The sequence below is a fragment of the Notamacropus eugenii genome, chromosome 3 (assembly GCF_028372415.1).
Source record: "Notamacropus eugenii isolate mMacEug1 chromosome 3, mMacEug1.pri_v2, whole genome shotgun sequence".
Lineage (NCBI taxonomy): Eukaryota > Metazoa > Chordata > Mammalia > Diprotodontia > Macropodidae > Notamacropus > Notamacropus eugenii.
Genome location: NC_092874.1, coordinates 489,180,414 through 489,202,398, shown reverse-complemented (window position 1 = coordinate 489,202,398; position 21,985 = coordinate 489,180,414). Strand labels below are relative to the sequence as shown.

General features: G+C 49.4%; 1 protein-coding gene across 1 annotated transcript in view; it reads left to right on the top strand.

Annotated features, from left to right (window-relative positions):
• Positions 1-21,985, top strand: part of CALCR (calcitonin receptor) — a 137,077-nt gene that overhangs the window by 79,488 nt on the left and 35,604 nt on the right. Inside the window, exons 3-6 of the mRNA XM_072599304.1 lie at positions 6,632-6,692; positions 14,321-14,477; positions 15,900-16,010; positions 17,081-17,193. Of these exons, the coding sequence (XP_072455405.1) occupies positions 6,660-6,692; positions 14,321-14,477; positions 15,900-16,010; positions 17,081-17,193 (414 nt within the window). The 5' untranslated portion in view covers positions 6,632-6,659. The remainder of the gene's footprint in view (positions 1-6,631; positions 6,693-14,320; positions 14,478-15,899; positions 16,011-17,080; positions 17,194-21,985) is intronic.

The following is a 21,985-nucleotide window of genomic DNA, read 5'->3' as shown; positions in this document are numbered from 1 at the left end:
CTAAAACACTATTGATTAGAGAGATGAAAATCAGAACAACTCTGAGGTACCACATCACACCAATCAGATTGGCTAACATGACAGAACAGGAACATGATAAATGTTGGAGAAGATGTGGGAGAGATGGAACACTAATTCATTGCTTGGGGAGCTGTGAGCTGATTCAGCCATTCTGGAGAGCAATTTGGAACTATGCCCAAAGGGCTATAAAAATATGCATACCCTTTGACCCAGCAATATCAGTTCTAGGACTGCATCTCAAAGAGATCATGAAACTGGGAAAGGGTCCCACATGTACAAAAATAGCTATAGCAACTCTCTTTGTAGTGGCCAAGAACTGGAAATCAAGGGGATGCCCATCAATTGGGGAATGGCTGAACAAGTTGTGGTATATGAATGTAATGGAATACTATTGTGCTATAAGAAATGATGAACAGGAAAACTTCAGAGAGACCTGGAAAGACTTATATGAACTGATGTTGAGTGAAAGGAGCAGAACCAGGAGAACTTTGGACACAGCAACAACCACAGTGTGTGAAGAATTTTTCTGGTAGACTTAGCCATTCAGAGCAATGCAAGGACCTAAAACATTCCCAAAGGACTCGAGGTAAAATGCCATCCACATTCAGAGAAAGAACTATGGAATTGGAATGCAGACTGAAGCAGAATATTTCCTCCTGGGTTATGTTTTGTTTTGGTTTGTTTTTTCTCATGGTTCCCCCCATTCATTTCAGTTCTGCTGTGCAACATGACTAATGTGGAAATGTGCTTAATAAGAATGTATGTGTAGAAACCATATAGGATTGCAAGCCATCTCGGGGAGGGAGTGAGGAGGGAGAGGGAGAAAATCTAAGACTTATGGAAGTGACTGTAGAAAACTGGAAACAAATAAATTAATAAAAAACAACAGAAAAACTTAGTTTGGGGCAGCTTTGTGTACATCTGTGCCTCACTGGCTAGGTACATGCTATTTCCCCCGCCTGAATAAAACTCTGTGAGGCCAGGGACTTATGTTGTGATTCTGTATCCCCAGTACCTAGACTAGTGCCTGGCCCATAGTAGGCACTTAATGCATGTGAACTGGATTGAATTCAAATGCATTGGCTTGGAAAAGACAGAAAGAAGGTTGCTGTGCCCCTGCAGCTTCCCCACCGCTCCCTGCTGCGCCTCCTCTCTGCTCACCCTCCCTCCTAGTCGCCATCTGTGGGTGGGATAATCTTAAAAGCTTTGGAGAGCCCTTTTAAGCCACAGGGCTCCTTTAGAATAAGTGGGGGCCCTGCAGAGAAACACTCTGCTGCTCCATCCCCTACTCTGCCTCTGGCAGAATGCAGCCCTTGTCTCCACCTGGGATCTTCAATCTAAAGATGACTGGCAGTCAGAAGGGCTGGCAAGGCTTGAACCCCAACCTGGCCTGGAGGAAGAGCTCCCTCCCTCCTCCTCGGGTGCATCTCTGCCTCAGAAGGTGTGGGGTGGTTTAGAGCCCTACAGTCTGGACCCAGCCAGCAAGCGCGGGGACAATGGGTTGAGCCCAGGTCACGTCAAGACAGGAAACAGCCACAGGCAGGAGGACAAACAACCTCCAGCTCAGGTTCCCTAAAAGAAGGCCTGCATTTCTGGATTCCCCAAACTGACATTTGTGTGGTTACAATCCACAGCACTCCTAGATTTACCTGCATTGATCATTTGGTCCTAATCAGAGTAAGATGTAGAGAGAGAACATTGAGGCTCAGAGGGCATGAGGGCAGATCCCAGAGATCATGGATCTGAACTGACCTCTCTCCACCACCCTTCTATTGGACTCTGCCCCTTTGTAGAGGAAGTCACAGTGCCCAGAGAAAAACCTGGAGACTGTGGGAACAGGGCCAAGCACACGCCAAAGTCTTCCTCCAAAGACATGTTGTAGTGTGGACACAGCCCTGGATTCTCTGAGACCAGACCAGTGGGCCACCAGCTCTCGTAGACTCTTCCTAGGTAGAAAAATCACAGGACTTGACTGACCCTCAGGTTCAGCCTTGTTAATCTCACCACCAGCAGGACAGCCCGTGGGTCATGAAACTCAGGAAACCTGTGAGGTTTACTTTTAAATCCTTACCTTTCATGGCTGAAAAGGACAGAAAGAAAGATTTTTGGGGCACAGCCAAGATGGCAGAGTAGAAAGACGCACATACACATAGCTCCCAACCCACAACCCACAGAACGGCTAGAGGGGACCAACTCACGGTGAATTCTGCACCCAGAGGCCACGGAATACTGGAGCGAGGGAGATTTCTGTTCCGGAGAGACCTGCAAACCTCTCGGGGAGGGTCCTTCGCGCTGCGGACTGGGCGCCGGGACGGGGAACAGAGAGCAGCCCTGCAGCAGCCACGGCACCGAGAGGAAAAGATCCGAGCGGGTTTCGGGGACGGGACCTCCAGCGGCCACGCGGGTCCCTCCACCCACAGAGGGACCTGCAAACCTCTCGCAAAAGGTCCGTCATGCTGCAGACCTGCTGCGGCCATGGCACTGAGAGGTACAGATCCGAGCAGGCTTCAGGGACGGGATCTCCAGCGGCCGCACAAGTCCCTCCACCCACAGGTGACGGGGGTCGGTGGGGGAGTCTCTTTGGCACGTCGAGACGGGAGTGGGGTGCCCCCATGGCTCGGGCCCCCCCGGGAGATAGAAGCTGAGAGGCGCCTGCAGACAGGGGCTCCCCAAGCGGGCGGAAGCCTGGATCCATTGTGGAAGGTCTGTACATAGACCCCCTGAGGGAACTGAGCCTGAGAGGTGGCCCTGCCCCGACCTGACCACCTCAACTTAATTCTCACACTGAATAGCAGCCCCGCCCCCACCAAAAGCCCTAAGGCGGGAAGCAGCATTTGAATCTCAGACCCCAAACGCTGGCTGGGAGGACCAGGAGGTGAGGTGGGTGTGAGGAGAATATTCAGAGGTCAAGTCACTGGCTGAGGAGAATGCCCAGAAAAAGGAAAAGAAATAAAACTATTGAAGGCTACTTTCTTGGAGAACAGACATTTCCTCCCTTCCTTTCTGATGAGGAAGTGCAATGCTTACCATCAGGCAAAGACACAGAAATCAAGGCTTCTGTGTCCCAGCCCACCCAATGGGCTCAGGCCATGGAAGAGCTCAAAAAGAATTTTGAAAATCAAGTTAGAGAGGTGGAGGAAAAACTGGGAAGTGAAATGAGAGGGATGAAAGAGAAGCATGAAAAGCCAATCAGCTCCCTGCTAAAGGAGACCCAAAAAAATGTTGAAGAAATTAACACCTTGAAAACTAGCCTAACTCAATTGGCAAAAGAGGTTCAAAAAGCCAATGAGGAGAAGAATGCTTTCAAAAGCAGAATTAGCCAAATGGAAAAGGAGATTCAAAAGCTCACTGAAGAAAATAGTTCTTTCAAAACTAGAATGGCACAGGTGGACGCTAAGGACTTTGTGAGAAAGACAGATATCACAGAACATAGCAAGAAGATTGGAAAAATGGAAGATAATGTGAAATATCTTATTGGAAAAATAACTGACCTGGAAAATAGATTCAGGAGAGACAATGTAAAAATTCTGGGACTACCTGAAAACCATGATAAAAAGAAGAGCCTAGACATCATCTTCCATGAAATAATCAAGGAAAACTGCCCTGAGATTCTAGAACCAGAGGGCAAAATAAATATTCAAGGAATCCACAGAACACCGCTTAAAAGAGATCCAAAAAGAGAAACTCCTAGGAACATTGTGGCCAAATTCCAGAGTTCCCAGGTCAAGGAGAAAATATTGCAAGCAGCTAGAAAGAAACAATTCAAGTATTGTGGAAATACAATCAGGATAACACAAGATCTAGCACCCTCTACATTAAGGGATCGAAGGGCATGGAATAGGATATTCCAGAAGTCAAAGGAACTAGGACTAAAACCAAGAATCACTCAGCAAAACTGAGTATAATACTTCAGGAGAAAAAATGGTCTTTCAATGAAATAGAGGATTTTCAAATTTTCTTGATGAAAAGACCAGAGCTGAAAAGAAAATTTGACTTTCAAACACAAGAATGAAGAGAACCATGAAAAGGTGAACAGCAAAGAGAAGTTATAAGGGACTTACTAAAGTTGAACTGTTTACATTCCTACATGGAAAGACAATATTTGTAACTCTTGAAACATTTCAGTATCTGGGTACTGGGTGGGAGTACACACACACACATGCACACATGCACACATACATAGAGACAGAGTGCACAGAGTGAATTGAAGAGGATGGGATCATATCTTAAAAAAAAATGAAATCAAGCAGTGAGAGAGAAATATATTGGGAGGAGAAAGGGAGAAATTGAATGGGGCAAATTATCTCTCATAAAAGAGGCAAGCAAAAGACTTATTAGTGGAGGGATAAAGAGGGGAGGCGAGAGAAAAACATGAGGTCTACTCTCATCACATTCCACTAAAGGAAAGAATAAAATGCACACTCATTTTGATAGGAAAACCTATCTCACAATACAGGAGAGTGGGGGACAAGGACACAAGCAGGGTGGGGGGAAGGATAGAGGGGAGGGCATGGGGAGGAGAGTGCAATTCAAGGTCGACACTCATGGGGAGGGAAAGGATCATAAGAGAATAGAAGTAATGGGGGACAGGATAGGATGGAGGGAAATATAGTTAGTCCTATACAACACATCTAGTATGGAAATCATTTGCAAAACTACACAGATTTGGCCTATATTGAATTGCTTGTCTTCCAAAGGGAAGGAGTGGAGAGGGAGGGAGCTAAAGAAGTTGGAACTCAAAGTGTTAGGATCAACTGTAATGTTCTTACCACTAGGAAAGAAGAAATACAGGTTAAGGGGTAAAGAAAGCTATCTGGCCCTACAGGACAAAAGAGAAGATGAAGACAAGGGCAGAGAGGGAGGATAGAAGAGAGAGCAGATTGGTCACAGGGGCAATTAGAATGCTTGGGGTTGGGGGGGGAGGGGATAAAAGGGGAGAAAATTTGTAACCCAAAATTTTGTGAAAATAAACGTTAAAAGTTAAATAAAAAAAAAAAAGAAAGATTTTTGGCATTAGAGAGGTCAAAGATGGGAGCTGTCTGGATGAATGTTGACTCACCTGAGCTTAATGGTAAAGATTTGGGTGGAAACGAAGCAGATTGGGGGAGAGGTGGGCTCTAGAGACTGACAAGGGTGAGTCCAGCCACCTCTGATGCTCTGGGCCAGGCCTAACGCAGGCTGGTCCCCTGGTGTTCTTAAGTGCAATGCTGGACCAAAAGAAGAGACTCAGCTCAGTTAGCAAGGGAAGAAAATTCCAACAAGGAGAGATCCCAGGCTCCCCTGACTCAGAACTGCGCTTCATGGTCTGCCAGCCAAGCCTCAGAGCATGCGTGGAGTTCCTGTGGTCCTACCAGCATGTGTGGATGTGTGTCACTTCTCTGCCTTTAACATCAGCTGTTGTTAGGATGAATAGCGATGTCAGGCATGGATTTTGAGATGTCATAGGACAACTAGGCCTGGAGTCAGGAAAACCCGAGTTCAAGTCCAGCCTCAGGCACAGTAGCTGTGTGACCCTGGGCAAGTCACTTAACCCTGATTGCCTCTGTTTCCTCATCTGTAAAATGAGCTGAAGAAGGACGTGGCAAACCCCTCCAGTATCTCTACCAAGAAACTCCAAAAGGGGTCACAGACAATCAGACAAAACTGAAAAGAACTGAACAGGGACAATTCTTGCCAGAAATCCAGCAGGCAGGTGGACATGTAGGTCTGGGTCTCAGGCTGAGTCACCCCAGTTCTTTGACGTGAGACTCCAGTGAGAAGAGAAGGGTTTGGGTTAGCGGTGGTCACCTGGACAATCCCCCAGCCCATCCCACCACAGCTCAGGGACTGGGCCACCCTGCCTCTGTCTAAAGGAGAAGCTCCCTCTCCCAAAGACTGGGAGATCTCCAATGCCTTACTCACTGCTACCCAGTCAGCAGGGGCAAAGGGAGGGATGTATATCTGACATTACTCCCTGTCACTATAAGAGCCTGGTGCTAATTTTATCTATAATAATCTCCTCTGGTTCCTGCTCCCTCACCCCCCACTGGTATTCATTCTGTATCTTTGGTGCACACCTCTGGCATGGGCTCCCTGCTCCCAGCCCCAGGTAAGCTCCTCCAAGGCAGAGATTGATTTGACCTCTACATTCCCAGGCTGGTACCTCATCAGTACCTTCTGATGGACCCAGGAATGTCAGAAGATTTCAGAGAGACACATCCACCCATGAAGAGTCCATAGGAAGGAGGACCAGCCTCTCCATGAGATCCCACATCTGCCCAAAATACTCTGCAGCCTCCCAGGCAGGACCCAGAAATCTTCCAGTGGATATGGTGGCCTAGTCTGCCTCCTCCACTAGACATCGGTGCTTTCAAATGTAGAACCATCCTTGGGACAATGAAAAGTCAGTCCTGGGAGGGCAGGACTGCTGTCTTCTCTCCTGTGTGGCCCCCAGAGACCAGACAGTGTCCAGGGACTCCTCTGAGGAGGGCTGGGTGCAGACTCACCCTGGAGGCTGTGTTGGCTGGGTCTTTAGTTGGGCTTCTATCACCAAAGTGAAAGATGGGGGTGGGGTGGAGCAAAAACATGGGGGTGGGTTTTGCTGACAGCTCCTGTGTCTCTGCTTTTCCAGGAGAATCAGTGCTGCTCATAGACTCACCATGGAGAAGTTCTTGTGCATTGTCCTTCTCACTGTAAGTACAAGGAAATGGTGGGTCCTGGGCCCCCACCCTTCAAAAGTGAGGCAAATGTCATGCTAGCCTGTAGTGGCACTGGCAAGGACCACTATAATCTGCCGAAAACATCAGAGCTGGGCAGGACCCAGCAGCCCCTCAGTTCAGGCCAGATCTGCTGGAAAGCCCCCACAACATACCCAGAGAGTGGTCATTCAGAGTCTACTTGGAGATGTCCTCTTCAGACTTTTCATTGTCAGTGTTGTCCAGCCTCAGTGGGTCACCACACACAGGGATCATAGTGCAGGGAAGAGCTGGATTAGTCTGATGTCTCCTGCACGCGAATGAATGTATGAATGAACAAACAAATGAATGAACGAATGAATAAAAAAATCTGTTAAGTGCTTACTGTGGGCTAAGCTCTTGAGATACAAAGACAAGTAAATGTGTGCCCTGCCCTCCAGTCTAATGGGGGGAGACAATACATAAAGTGACCACATATAGACATGCCCAGAAAATGGGGACGGGGAGAGGGGAGCAGAGCTGGGAAATGTCCAAGAAATGTCAGGGAAGCTGGGACCCTCCAACACAATGCCCAACTGTGGCCAGAACCGAGTCCAAGGTCACAGAAGCTTTTTGGGTCCCCACCGCACCAGGCTGAGCTTGAAGCCCAAGGAATGTCCAGGTCTCTTTTTCAAACAACAGCTGTGTAGTAAGGACTTCCTGTCTCACACTTGTAACACTGATTTTTTGATTCCAAGAGCAAGACTTTCCATTGCACCCCCCTGATTTTCATCTTCCTGGTCTTGGCCAATTCTCCAACCTGTCAAGTTCCTTTCTGATGTCAGTCAGTCAAGTAACAAGAGCTGGTTATGTGCTACACAGTGGAGCTCCAAGAAAAAAAGGTCAAAGCTGCCCCGCCCTCAAAGAGCTCACATCTAATGGGGAAAGACAAGTGGCAAATCACCCCATTCATATGAGCCAGGCTCAGTCTAAACAGGACATCATCTTAGAGGGAAGGCACTGAGCTGGAGAGGGCAAGGTGGCATTTGACCTGAGTATTGAAGGAAGCCAGGAGACAAGAGGAGGGGATGGAGTTGGGAGATAGAGATTGGGTGGTTGGAGTCTAGCAGGTGTGAAGGGATCGAAGTGCACTGAAGAGAAGAGTGACAGTCAGACGTGTGCTTTGGGGAGATCTGATTGACCGCTAAGTGGAAGGACTGGCATGAGATGGGCAGAGCCCCCTGCAGAGATGGCAATGGTCCAGGCATGAGATGAGGGATATGCACAGAGCTGGAAGCTGCGTCTGAGGAGAGGAGAGGACTCATGCAGGAGATGTTCTGAAGGGAGCGATGTCTGAAGGGGCCTTGATGACACAATGGGACCAGGCTGGATCACCAGGATAGTGGTGGCACCTATGACAGTGTGGTTTACGGATGGGAAAAGCCTGCCACCTACACCTTTATCTAAGTCACTGCTATTTAACCATGTTAAGGAGCACAAGGCCAAGCACACAGCTTGTGGACTCTGCGCCTGAGTTCCAATCCAGTTCCAGATGCTTTCTAAGCTGTATGGCCCTGGGCAAGTCATTTAATTTCTCCCAACCTCAGTTTCCTTATCTGTAAAATGGGGGTCCTAATTGCACCTCCCTCACAGCATCAAAGGAGATAACATCTATAAAATGCTTTGCAAACCTCTGCAATTGCTGGCTGTGATTCCTGATGTCATTTTAGATTCCCTCAACTAAGATCAACACTTCTCCCAGCCAGTCCAGATTCCAACCCTTCCTGAAACTGTTGGTCATTGGGTGAGGCTGACCCCAGAAGGAACCTGTGAGCATCGTCCCAGAACTGCATTTGAGATTATAAGTCTGGTCCCAGAAGGAACACATGAATCTGGCCCCAGAGTGAAGGGGCTAGCCTGGCCCCAGAAGGAACCTGTGAGCATCATCCCAGAACTGCACTTGGAGTTATGAACCTGGCCCCAGAAGGAGGGGCCTAGCCTGGCCTTAGACCTGCATGAGCCTGGCCCCAGAAGGAAGGGGCTAGCCTGGCCCCAAAAGGCTGAGCTGCCTCTTTACAAAGCAAGTCCTGCCCTGCTGACACCTCAGGGTATTTCTCCGTAAAGACTCTCCTTGCATTTTCCTGCCCTTTTAGTTCCCAGACTTTTCTCAGTCTGTTCAGCGGCACTCAGCTGATGAGATTTTACAGAACAGGAGAGTGTTGGTCATTTTGTGCCCTCTGACTTCAGACCCTTTGGGTCTTTGCTTTTCCCATGCACAACTGGCCATCTGGATAATTTAGTGCCTGAAGCAGTTGTCCCGCCCGGGCAGAGCAGCCTGGCCAAGGTTGGCCAATGGGGTCAGCTTCTCCTTGCTCTGCTCTCAGTGACGCCCTCGAGTTCCCACAGATTCTCCTAGCGATGATGAGGACACTTTCCTGGGCGCTGCAGAGTTGGTGGAGGAGATGCGGTGCACACAAACTTTTGCCCAAACTTTGAAAGTAATGAACGTGGCATCAAATCATTTTGTACCAATTTGTCCCATGATCATCACCCACTGGGTGATGGCGTTCCTTGGGAAATATCGTTATGCCATGAAAACCTTTTCAACATCAGGAAAAGCAAGGGCTTGACTGGCCCAAAATGGAATGGGTATGTCCCAAGATGGGGACAAGGTGAGAGGATAGGACACTCTTGCAGATTTCCCAAGAGAGAAAGGGAAGGGAGGGGCAGCTGAACCCAGAGCAGCCAAGGTCAGCCCTTGCCAGGTGAGCCCCACTGTGGGCCATGGCTTCCTCCAGGACACTGGTCACTTGCTCAGTCACTGTTTCCCAGGCTGGGTCTATGAATCTGCTCTGTGGTAGCAGAAAGCTCTCGACGGTGTAGACAGAGCGCAGGAGATGCTTTTTAACTCCAGAAGCTTGGGCCCATTGTCTTGGAATCGCAGGAGTTGGCCTGGCTGTTCCAGGCTTGAGAATGCAGGGTTTCTTTTGACTTGTTCTAAGTATTTCCAAGATCAGAAAGAATTTCACCCATATCTCAATGTGCAGGAAAGGACTTTCAGAGGCTCAGGGATCTCCCTCTGGCTCAGAGTTTTTGGTTTTTGCTTCCTTTACTCCTCTTGGGGACCCTTCAGCCTTGAGCTCAGGCAGATGACATCTCCACACTGCACCGTGGGTACTTGGGCTTGTCGGATGTGTCTCTATAGCCCTTGTCTTCCTGTAGCCTCGGGTAGGTTTGGGAGACTGAGGCTGGAAAGCACTGGAGTAAGCCTTAGGGGCTGTACCAATATCCACCGCCATTGTCATTTGCACGTTTATGGAGTTGTACCACCTTGGAAAAATAGCAGATGTCACAACTGGTTTCCAAGACTCTGTTTGGGCATTAAGATCACCTTGGTCTGGAGTCCCTCTGTCACATCCTCTTTGGCCTCCTGCTTCCCACATCCTTTGACAGAACCAGGAGCAATTGGGGTAGGAAAGGAAGTGCACAGAGTTGCAGTAAGGCAAGGATGAGGTGGAAATCAGCAAGAATTTTCAACAAGGAGAACTCTCCCAGAGTGGAGGGAGCCACATGGGAAGCAGTGGCTCCTTTCCCCTTGGAATCTCAAAGCAGAGGCTGAAGATGCCACACTCGTCATCAAGGTCATGAAGCTAGTTCTCGGAGGTTGCGTCTGGTCTGAATGAGCTGAGGCTGGCGTTCACCCCTTCCTGCTCTGAAAGTCTGGGATTCCTGAGTCCATGAGAACCAGAGCATCTACCAGCCCTGAGGAGCTCACAGCCTAATGACATAAACAAACAAACTATGGACAGTATTAATAGGAAACAAACAGGAAAGGCAATAGAACTAGGGGAGGTTGGGAAAGGCTTCCCGTGAAAGATGAGATTTGAGTTGGGACTTGAGGCTGGGGATCTAGTCTGCAGAGATGAGGAGAGAGCATTCCAGGCATGGGAGGTGGTCAGAGAGAATGCCTGGAGCCAAGAGATGGACTGGAGGCCTGGGTCGCTGGAGGGAAGAGAACATGGGAGATAGAATTCAAAAGGAGATGAAAAGGCAGGGTGAGGGGGTGAGAGTTAGGTTTGAAAAGGTTTTGAATGCCAAAAAGAGGAGCTTGTATTTGATCCTAGAGCTTAAAGGGAGCCCCCAGATTGTATTGAATGAGGGGGGTGGTGACATGATAGGACTAGACTTGTAGTTGACTCTCCCCTCAGACATCTACTATCTGTGTCATCCTTGACAAGTCCCTCCCCCATTGAGCCCCAGTTTTCTCATTTGTAAAATGGGTTCATACCTTCCAGAGTCTCAAAATCCCAGAGGTGCTCTCCAATCTGAAGAGTATTTTAGCATCTGAAAAGTGCCCCATGGATGCCAGCTCTGATCATGCTCAAGAATTTGTCCCCATTTACCTTGGCTTCCACACTGGGACAAGTGGCCATACCTCCTGGTAATGGACTTTACAGAAGAGAGACCTCTCACCTTAAGAAACATCCCACTTCATCCAAAAGGCCGAGAGGAATGACTCAGCAGAGTCCTGTGTCTCTGCAGCTCATCGTCACCAAAATTGTGTACATGGGTATGGCATTCCTGTCACACCCATGAGCACACTGGCCTGGTATGTGCAGACTTGCACACAAGTGCATACACATAGATGCCTGTGGGCACATGCCTATGCACAGTTACACATATACATACAGGTGTGCACATGTGCACCTGAATGTTTACATATGCATGCACATGTGTACATAATGTGTGTGCAAGGTACATATACACATTGTGCGCATTGCACGCATGTACATGAACAGGTACAACCATGTACACACATGCATGCACACTGGTGCACACACTAATCTTCAGCTTCAAAGGATGACAATAATATCAAATGCAGATGTTCATAGAGCACGTCAAGATCACAAAGCACTGGATGTACGTGACTTCATTTTTTCTGATCCTCATAGTGTTTGATGTAAGTGACTGGACCAGGATCGCACAGCCACAGCTGTCCCTGTATACATGACCAGAGACCCTCCATGCTTCTACCCATGGCAGAGGCTGATGGGCACAGTGTCCTCAATGAACCTGATGACAGGACCACACAACCAGGTTGCCTTTGGAACAGTCCTGGGCTTCTGCCTCCAACCCCATGGCAGATGACTTCACAAACTTTTGGGAGAACACCTGGGATGCTGACCTGTTCCCTAAGAATCCTGGCATCAACTCAGCACTCTCTGTGGTACACTGGGACCCACTGCCTAGTTCCCATTGACACTTCCAACCAGATGGCTCCCTGTGGCCCCTACAGTCAGACAGCGTCTTGGCGGTCATAGGCATGACGTCATTGACTGGAGTTTTGGGGGGTGACATCATGCATTCCACTGCTAAACCACTGCATGGGACACCATTGAAGGGCTCTCTGCTGAAGACCCAGACAGCCTCGGGCAGGGCAGGGTCAGAGTCTCCTGAGGGATTCCCAGCCCTTCACCATGCTCAGGAACAAGGCAATGAAGGCATCGCAGCCAGCTTCTGGCTCCACTTCATCATGCATAGAATCTGGTTTGGGGCCAAGCTCCTGCAGTTCTGATGGGGAGGGGACTGATAAGGGCTAAATGTGCCCTCTACCAGGCAGCCCCAAGAGCAGCGTGACTCAAGTTCCTTCTCTCTGGTAAATGGGTCTGATTGCTCTTGTCAGGGATCTGCCCCCCGCCCCAGCTTCTGTATGACCAGAACGTCTTGGTAGAAAGATCGTTGTGATGCATTTATCTAAGTACTGTGTGATTTAAACCATTAAACCATTCATAGCCTCCCCATCCTATGCCCTCTTACATGTACGCATGCCCATGCACTGCCATGGACCCCTCCCATGCCCTCACACACATACACATGTACACAGCCTCCCATACACGTATACTTACATGAGCACACACATACACACACTCATACATATTCACAAGCTTCCATGTACATTCACATACACACTTGTGCCCATATACATGCCACCCCCCCTAAACAGTCTTAAATGTAATAATGTCCAGATACACCCATGTAGCCCCACATAAACACAGCCTCCCACATACTCACTCATTGACATGCATCACTCCATATACATACACGCTTGTGCCACATTTACGCTCATGCACACACTCACACATACAACTGGGTCACAATTAATGTGAGTTTCAGTAATGCCAAGTTCTGTTTCCTGTGGATTATGAAATTTCAGGTCACATTTAATATGAGCCCAAATTCAATTAATGTTGAGGGTTTTAACACCTGACTACATCCAGCCACACTCTCATGGGTGTGATTACCAACATTGTGGTACTGATTTTCAAAGAGCCTTTAGCAGAATGGACCAAAGGAAGAACACTTCTCATGGAAATGTAGCCAGAGCAAGAACAAAAAGTAATTTTGTTGTCACATTAGAACATGGGCAGAGAGGCAGGAGGAATCCAAAGAAAGACTGCGTCTCAGCAGCCTGGTTGCAGAGATAGCAACAAGATGTACCACTCAAGCAAGTGTTATCTTAGGCATAACTGCTGCATATAACCTACTTTAAGGTCCACAGAGTGTATTAGAGCTGAACTCATTATCTCTCCCTCTAAACCCTACCCCTGCCACCTCCCCTATTCTCCATCCTCCCAGTCTCTCGGGATCCCAACCTAGGGGTCATCCTGGACTCTTCCCCAACGTTCATCCCCATACACAATATAGTGCCAAAGCTTGTCGATTTTGCCTCTGCCGCATCTCTCAATACGCCCCCTTCTCTCCTCTGACACCCTGGTGCAGACCCTCGTCACCTCATGTCTGGACTATGACAACAGCTTACTGGAGAGGTCTTCCTGCCCCACCTCCATACATCCTGCACATTATTAATATCTTCATTTTTACTTTAGCATAATCCACCTTTATAACCCTTAATAGATCTGATTATCATAGTTCATTTTCAAAGATAGATATATGTGAATATAAGGATGGGGAGCGGACTGTGTGGATGTGAGTTGGGTGAGTGTGTGAGTAGATGATGCTGGGGCAATAGCTGAAGCCAGGCAAGCTCTCCTCAACCACCACAGTGACCCCCCCCCCTCCCAAATTCAGGTCTGACCATATCTCCGCCTTGTCTTGAACAAGTTTCAGTGGCTTCCTGTCACCTCTAAGATGAAACAGAAAGTCTTCTTTAGGGGTGTGTAAAGTCTTCACAATGCCCCCCACACTGACTCCATCCTGCATCTCCACCCACAGTAAGGATCATTTCTGCACTCACTCCAGTCCAGCCCACCTGGCCTTGCTCTCCCTCACTCATCACTTCCCAGAACTGCCTCTGGCAGTACCTCCAACACCCACATGAGGAGTAGCTGTCTTCTCAACTGGCCCAAGTGTCATAGACCAAGCAGCTCCCCATCCTGGTCAAGTTGGGACCTGAAAGTGCAGCCCCTGAGAGAGGAGGCAGGTTACACCTTCTTGGGTAATTATGTTTCTATGCCACCTGCCAGGGGAGCCATGAGCCAGCTGCTTTGGTGTCCCCTTGGCTTGGAACATCCTCAGCAGATATTGGAAGGAAGAGGGGGCATTGAGGTCACCTAAACCTTTTCTGCCCTTCTGTCCAGCTATGCCCAGCCCCTGGTTCTAACTAACCACTTTTCCTTTTTATGCAGACTCTGTCTTCTGGCCTGGTCTTTGCTCTTAATGACACAGAGCCAACCCTGGAGCCCGAGTTTATCACAGACACCTCTCCAGAGCGCCAGAAGATCGTGGACGCCCAATTCAAGTGCTTTGAGCGAATGAACAGCAAACCTCCCTACAAAAAAACAGGTAACCCTGGCAAGGTGCACAGCAGAGGGGAGGAGGGACCTTGGGCCAGACCCTGTCATTCCGCCAGCTTCCCTGGGGCCAAGAAGTTGTGAGATCAGGAAGGGGCCTCCCTCCCACCATGCTGCCCCAAGTTCTCTGTGAGTCCAGGCCTGAGATGTTGGGCTGAGATCCCTAAGGCTGTCCTTCCCTTTCCTCAGATATCTCCCAGATAGATACAGTAACAAGAAGCCTCCTTCCAGACTACATGAATCCTGTGATGTAGTGACTGGAATCCTGGGCCCAGCTTACCTTTGAGAGGGCAGGGTTGGGGCAGATCTCTGAGAGGTTGGGGTGTCTCCAGGCTTCCTTGGGCCAAGCCGTTCTGCCCCTTGGCCCAAGGTATACAAGTAGAGCAGCTTTGCAAAGAGCAGCTCCAGCCAAGAGGAAGCAGCAGGCCATGAGTCTCCTCTCTTGTCTGTGGGGCCATGATTGGGAACCCTTCACACAGCACTCTCAGCCCTGTTGACGCCCTGGGCAGATCCATAGGTTTGGGCAGCATCTTTGCAGACCCTAATCTGTAGCTCCAAATTATCTCCTTTCATTTTTCAACACAATCCAGATTGACAAATTTCTGCCAATCTGATTCAAGCCATTTGTTGGGGGAAAGGGGAGACACACAGAGAGAGACAGATAGATAGATGGACAGAAAAACAGCAGAGGCAGACAGAGTGAGGCTAGAAACTGACTCACATCCAGGGTCAGCCAGAGCTGGACTCAAGAGACTGAAATTTGGGGTCAAGAAAAATTGGGTTTAGACCTCTTCCCATCTGTGTAACCTTGAACAGTGACTCAACTTCCCCCACCTTCAATTTGGCTTAACATGGCTCCTTTGTGGCAGAGGGTTGGGGGGGACAGTACCTGAAAGCCTTGCTGTGCTTGGTGCCAGAGAGTACAACTGGGGAGACATCACAAAGAGGCCCATTCAGGGTCAAGAGAAGGAAAATTCCCCCAAACACAAGGGTTATCCCAGAGCGGGGTAGTGCCTGAGAACTGATTAGCTCCTCCTCACTAGGCTCTAAGAAGAGGCCCCTGTGCTGTAGTGGGGGCTCCTTGGAGGTCATCAGAGCTGGAATAGAGGTCACTTGGATCCTTCCCATTCACCCTTGAAGCCAGCCTGACCCCAATCTGCCCAAATTCCTAGGGGAAGGGGCAGCCCAGGGTGGAAAGAGCCATACTGGCCCGTGTGGTTAGGCATTCACGGGGACTCTCTTGGGCCCAGTCCATGCCTGGTTCTGATGAGGAGCCGTAGGAAGTCTTTGCTGGGGCCCCTCCAGAAAATGATGTCTCAGCCCCAACCCTTGGCCACTTCCATCATCTTCCCTGAGGAGAAAAGTTCAGGGGCTTCAGGTGGTTCCTGGATGCGTGTTCTTTCTGCCTTACTAGGTCTGTTCTGTAACCGCACCTGGGATGGCTGGCTCTGCTGGGATGATACACCTGCTGGGAAGGTCTCTGTGCAGAACTGTCCTGACTACTTCCCTGACTTTGACCCAACAGGTAAAGGATTCCTTCCCACTACTATATTTAGCCAGTTAGACTTGGGAGCCTTCAGGCTGAGGGAAAGGGAAGCAGATTTGGGAGCTGGGCACACCAGGTGGGCACCTTGTAGAGGAGATACTGGCTAAGGTCAGAGTCAGACCAGATATCCTGAGGCCTCTGCCAATTCTGGGCTGGAGAGATTCAGATGTGACCATGACACAGAAGGTGAAAAGTGGCTGGGCCCTCCATCCCAGAGTCTCCCTGGGTGGGCAGCTGCCAACAGGATGGTGAGGGGGACTAGGACAGACCTGGCAGGAGAAAAGAAACACACTGCTTTTCCTTTGCTGAGAGGCAAAGACACAGAGAGGAGAAAAGAGGCAGAGATACCTGGGGCAGGCTGGCCCTTGCTGGCTTCCATTCAGCTCCTCTGAAAGGAGCTAACCCCGGAGGCTCCCAATCTCCAAGCCTTTGCCTGCTCTGTACTGTTTACATCTGTGAGAAAGCAGAACATCCCCATCCCAGACACTGTCTGAGACTGCATCCTGTCATCATGGTGGCCTCTTGGCCCACACCCACCCCATCCCACCCTCAGCCTCCTCTCAACTTCTCAGCCAGGAAAACTGAGTGTTTTGTCTATCATCAGCCACGACAGGGTTCAAGCAGGTGCCTGACTTTCATGAGGGTCTCAAAGGCAGGGACCCCACAATGAGCCCCACTGAATCCCCAGGACAACCAAAGCATTGGGAAGCAGAGTAAAGCCTTTGCACGGAGGCCAACCTCCAGAGTTCCTTCCTGAAGGAAGGGGAATGGTTACAGGTTCAAGTAGAAAAGAGGCCATATTCCTTCTGGGTTCCCTGTCTTTGTTCTAAAACAGGATAGTCCTAAAGAAAGCCCTGATCAGCAATGCTGCCATCCCTGGTGCCAATCCCAAAGTCTCTGTGGCCAGGGAGCAGAGGACGGTGTCTCTGCCCGCCTCACCTCTGGACAGTTAACAAGCAATCATACTTGGGGTGCCCCTTGGAGCCGTCAGCAGCCCCTTCCTGGGTTTCTGGGGACTAATTTGTTCCTATTCTGTTTCATATTTATAGAACAGGCTTCTAAGTACTGTGATGAACATGGCAATTGGTTCCAACATCCTGAGAGTAACCGGACCTGGTCCAACTACACATTGTGCAACTCATTCACGTCGGAGAAGCTGAAGGTGAGTTCAGTCTCTGACCCCTGACAGAGGTAGAAATGTGAGGAAGCTTGTGCTCTCATCGTGAATGGTTGCCTGCCCTGGGCATCTGCTGTAATGACTAAGAGGTACTTGTCAGTGGGAGTGGAGAGGAACAGCAAAGGACAGAACTCTCCCCCACCCCCACTGAAGACCAGCAAATAATCTCTCATGTATAGCCTGAGAGCCTGAGTTACCTGCTCAGAAGAACATAGCCAGTGTGCATCAGAGACCAGGCTTGAACCCAGGTCATCTTAGCTCTGAAACCAGTTCACTAACCACTATACCGCACTGCCTCTCAAACAGAAATGTCAGGAAACACTTCTAGGTAATAATGATCTACAAAGTTAATATCACTAACAGATTGGTACTAGGTACTAGGAAAGAAGAGCACCCAGTGTGAGCAGCAGAGAGTCTGTTGATCTACAAAAATCTAGGAAGATCAGGGAGCATAATTCGGCTACGAGAGGAAAAATTGGTCAGTGCCTATGACTGACCCCCAAGACAACATGCAGACAATCATGGACCAACAAAGCCTATACAGAGTAAACGGGAGCCATCAAGGCAGGTGCATGATGGGAAATCAGGAAAAGGCCTTTCCTGAAGAAGGCAGGATCTGAGATGAGTTGAAAGAAAGCCTGGGAAGTCAGGACCTTGAGGAGGGAAAGGGTGCTAAGCTCAGGGCCATCCAAGACAATGTGTAGAGTGCGGGTGTAGAGCGTTATGGCAAGAAACGGTAGTAAGGCTGGTGCCATTGTATCACAGAACATGTAGAGGAGAGTAAGGTGCGAGAAGACTGGAAAGTAAGATAGACTGTGGTTGTGAAAGGCTTGAAAAGCTGAAGACCAGGCTTTACTTCTGGTTTATTGAGTAGGCAAGGGCAGAGGGTGGGGTGGAGCACGATCAAACCTGTACCTCCAGGAAATCGCTTTGGAGGATCGACTGACATGGGGAGAGACTAGAGACAAGAGACTAACTAGCAGGCTATTACAACAGTCCAGGTAGGAGGTGATACAACAATACCAGGGGTAGAGACAAGAGGCATAGGGAAAGTAGACATAACAGGGCTCGGCTGCTCATTGGTTATGCAATGTGAGATTGAGGAGCTAAGGTGGATACCTGGGTAACCGAGTGACTAGAAGGATGGTGGTGCCCTTGACAGTAATAGCAAAAACTGGGAAGAAGGGAAGCTTCAGAGGAAAGAGGAATTCTGTTTTGGATATGTTTGGTCTGAAATAGAACAGGCAGTTCAAGACATCCAGTGGGCAGTTGATACAAGACTGGAGGCCAGAAGAGAGATTAAGGCAGGATAAATCTGAGAATCATTCACAGAGAGAATGATGAGAACCAATGAGATCACCAAGCAACACAACACTGGAGAAAAGGGGCACAACCTGAAGAAGATCCAGTTAAGGAGAGTGAAGAGCAGTCAGACAGGTAGGAGAACCGGGACAGAGAAGAGAGAGGACCAGAAGAGCACAATCGACTGTGTCAGAGGCTGCCGGGAACTGAACAGAGGCTGCCGGGAACTGAACAGAGGCTGCCAGCTTGGACCACTGAGAGGTCATTGGTAACTTTGGAGACAGGAGGTTCAGCTGTGTGATGAGGTCATAAGCCAGAAGGCAGAGGTCTTAGAAGACAGTGAGAGAAGAGGGAGTGGAGATGCCCTAAGGAAACAGTCTTCTTATGGAGCTTAGCCATAAAAAGGAGGAGAGATACAGGACTGTACCTAGCTAGGATGGGGAGATCAAATGAAGAGGGCTGAGAATGGGGAAGACATGGGCTTACAGCAGGAAATCAGCCAGTGAACAGGGTGCGATTGAAGAGAAGCGAGAGGGTAGGAGTCATAGGGGAAAATCTTTTGGAGGAGATGGGATGGAATGGAATCTTGTGCATGTAGAGGTATCTGCCTCGGTAAGAAGGGCCAACTCCAAGAATAAAGGAGGAGAACAGGTGGTCCAAGGCATCTGGGTAATGTGACATGAAGAGGAGGGAAGAAGAAAAACAATTCGGCTTTATTAATATAATTCAGCCCCTTCTGCTAAGGTACAAGCCAACCAGCAGTGTGGGACAGGAGAAAAAGGTCAAGGCTGGGATTTGACTTCCAGGGTCAAGTTCTATAACAATCACTAGCCAACTGTGTAGACTTGTGCAACCTCATCAGTCAATAAAAATTCCAGACCTCTTTTCATACAAACAGATTTCCAGCCACAATGATCCCATGTTGTATTTGTGAAATTATTTTAACCCAAGCATGTGACTTTCCTTTTGTCCCTATTAAATGTCACCTTCTCAGATCCAACCCAACATTTTAACTCACCAAGATCCTTCTAAGTCCCAACTCAGTCATCTCGTGTCCCTCCCAGCTTGGTGCCATTGGCAAATTTGATAAGCATGACCTGTCTTCTTATGAGTCACTGAGAAGGCTATCAAGAGTTCTTGGACTTTCTACTGCCCACCGACAAGCCAGATCATTAATGACCATGACCCAGCCATGACTCCAGTCCACCCAAGTGAACTACCATCTAGCCTGCATTTCTCCATCTTTTCCCAAGAATAGCATAAAATATTTTGTAAAATTCTTGTCAAAGAGTAGAAAAATTCTCTCCTAAAGCGTCCCCCTCCACCCAGCTGCCGTGAAGAGGAGAAAATAGGTGAGTGCCAAGCCCTGCCTGGAGGAAGCCACGCTGGTCACTGCTTTCTTTTGCTGGAGTCAAAATCAAACTCACTGACCTATAATGTGGAAATTCCGTTCTCTCTCTCTCTCTCTCTCTCTCTCTCTCTCTCTCTCTCTCTCTCTCTCTCTCTCTCTCTCTCTCTCTCTCTCTCCTTCTCTCTCTCTTTCTCTCTCTCTCTCTCTCTCTCTCTCTCTCTCTCTCTCTCCTTCTCTCTCTCTCTCTCTCTCTCTCTCCTTCTCTCTCTCTTTCTCTCTCTCTCTCTCTCTCTCTCTCTCTCTCTCTCTCTCTCTCTCTCTCTCTCTCTCTCCTTCTCTCTCTCTCTCTCTCTTAGAAAATTGGGGCCCTCTTTTCTGAGCCAGCTCTACTATTTAACACTAGAAGCAATCATATCCGCCACTTCTTTCGGGGCTTAAAGATGTCATTAACGTGTCCAGACCAGGCCACCCAACCTCACCAAGAGAACTCAGAGTTCTTCTTTGCTCTCCCCTTTTACCTTAACTAGCAGCTTCCTATGAAGGCTTTCAGTTCAGTCCTCCCTGAACCAAAGATCAGTCTCGTTAAGAGACAAAAATAGAAGCCAGTGAGCAGCTCTGCCCCACCCCCCACTCTCCCCAGCCATGGCCCAGTGGGCCTGAGAAGCACTGCCCCTCACCCCCACCCCACCCCCCCCCGGTTTCCTGCTGACCTTGCCTTGCCCCACATCCCTCAGTTCATTGTCATTGTCCCCAGCAGACATGCCTGTCTGTTTATCCTCTTCTGTGCCATCCCTCCTACTACTGCTCCATGAGCACTGTTAGCTGACGATGACCTGGTGAGGCCCTGCAGGAATGAGACACAGCACTGGCAGGTTTGGCTATAAGGGAAGGAAGAGGCCAGACAAGGCTCACCCAGGAGGGCCTGGAGGAGGTCAGCCCAGGGGGTCATGGAGCCAGGGACTCAGATGACTTTCACCACACTGCTCCCAGAAGTTTCATCCAACCCCAAGCCACAAGATTGAAAGGATAGATTCCTGCCCTGTCCATCAGCCTGCTTGCTAACTAAAAACCAGCTCCAGTTGGTGGAAAAGATAAATGTCCTTGCAAAGTTGGGGCTTAGCCATGTGTACTCAAACTGTTCCACTGGGACCAGCCTCACTGTTCATTGTTTCCACTGGAAGTACAGACAGGAAGCTGGATGAGGGACCACAGATCTGGAGTCTTTTAGAGCCACCCAGGCTGGTCCCTTCATTTCAAGGGGGGTGAAGTTGAGCTCCAGCGAGGGGAGGAAGACAACCAGTAACCTGCCAGAAAGATGCATTTCCTCCTCTGCACATCAGGGCTGACTCTAAGCTGGTGGAAGACAGTGAGTGGCCTGCCTTAAGGAAACTGTGAGCCAGAAGGGAGTGCCCCCTTTCTCCCCAGTCTTCCTCCTCCACCATAAGGTGCAGGTGCCAAAGCAGGGCAGGTGATAGGCTTGGCTCCACTAGCAGCTGTGACCCTAGAGAGTGTCATGGAGGACTGGTGGCGGGAGGAAAAAATAAGACAGGCCTTTAAGCCCACTCATATCCAAGTATGCAGGAAGAAATAAATTGAGGCCTCTTTGGCAGAACAGAATGAGATTTAATGGAGAACAGCTGAGCTGAGGAGCCCCTTCCCCCAGAGCCCAAAGTTCCAGAGCTCTTGATCATGACAGCCAGCTAATTCACGGGTTCAGCAAGGGCACAGCAGCCTGTGCAACCAGCCAAGGCTCCTGCATGCCTGCCTTCTGCTCCCAGGCAGGGCCTTGGCAAGACATCAAGACAGAGGCTAGATGGTCTGCCAGTGCCAGCCCCTTCTCTGTGATCGAAGTGCACCCTGCTGGGGCAGAGTGAGGTGAAAGTCTCAATGGCTTTTGCAGACTCTAGGGTGTGAGGGTTAGGGTTTGGGTTCGGGTTAGAGTTTGGGTTCGGGTTAGGGCTAGGGTTACTCCCCATGCCCTAGCAGCCTCAAGGGGTCACACCCTGCAGGGAGTCACAGGGGAACTCAGTTTTTCCCTGGCCACAAATGGATTGAGTGAAGGTGTCCCAGAAGGTTGCCCTTCAGAGGGTAGGGCCCTTGGTTGGGCGTGGGCGGGAGGTTTGG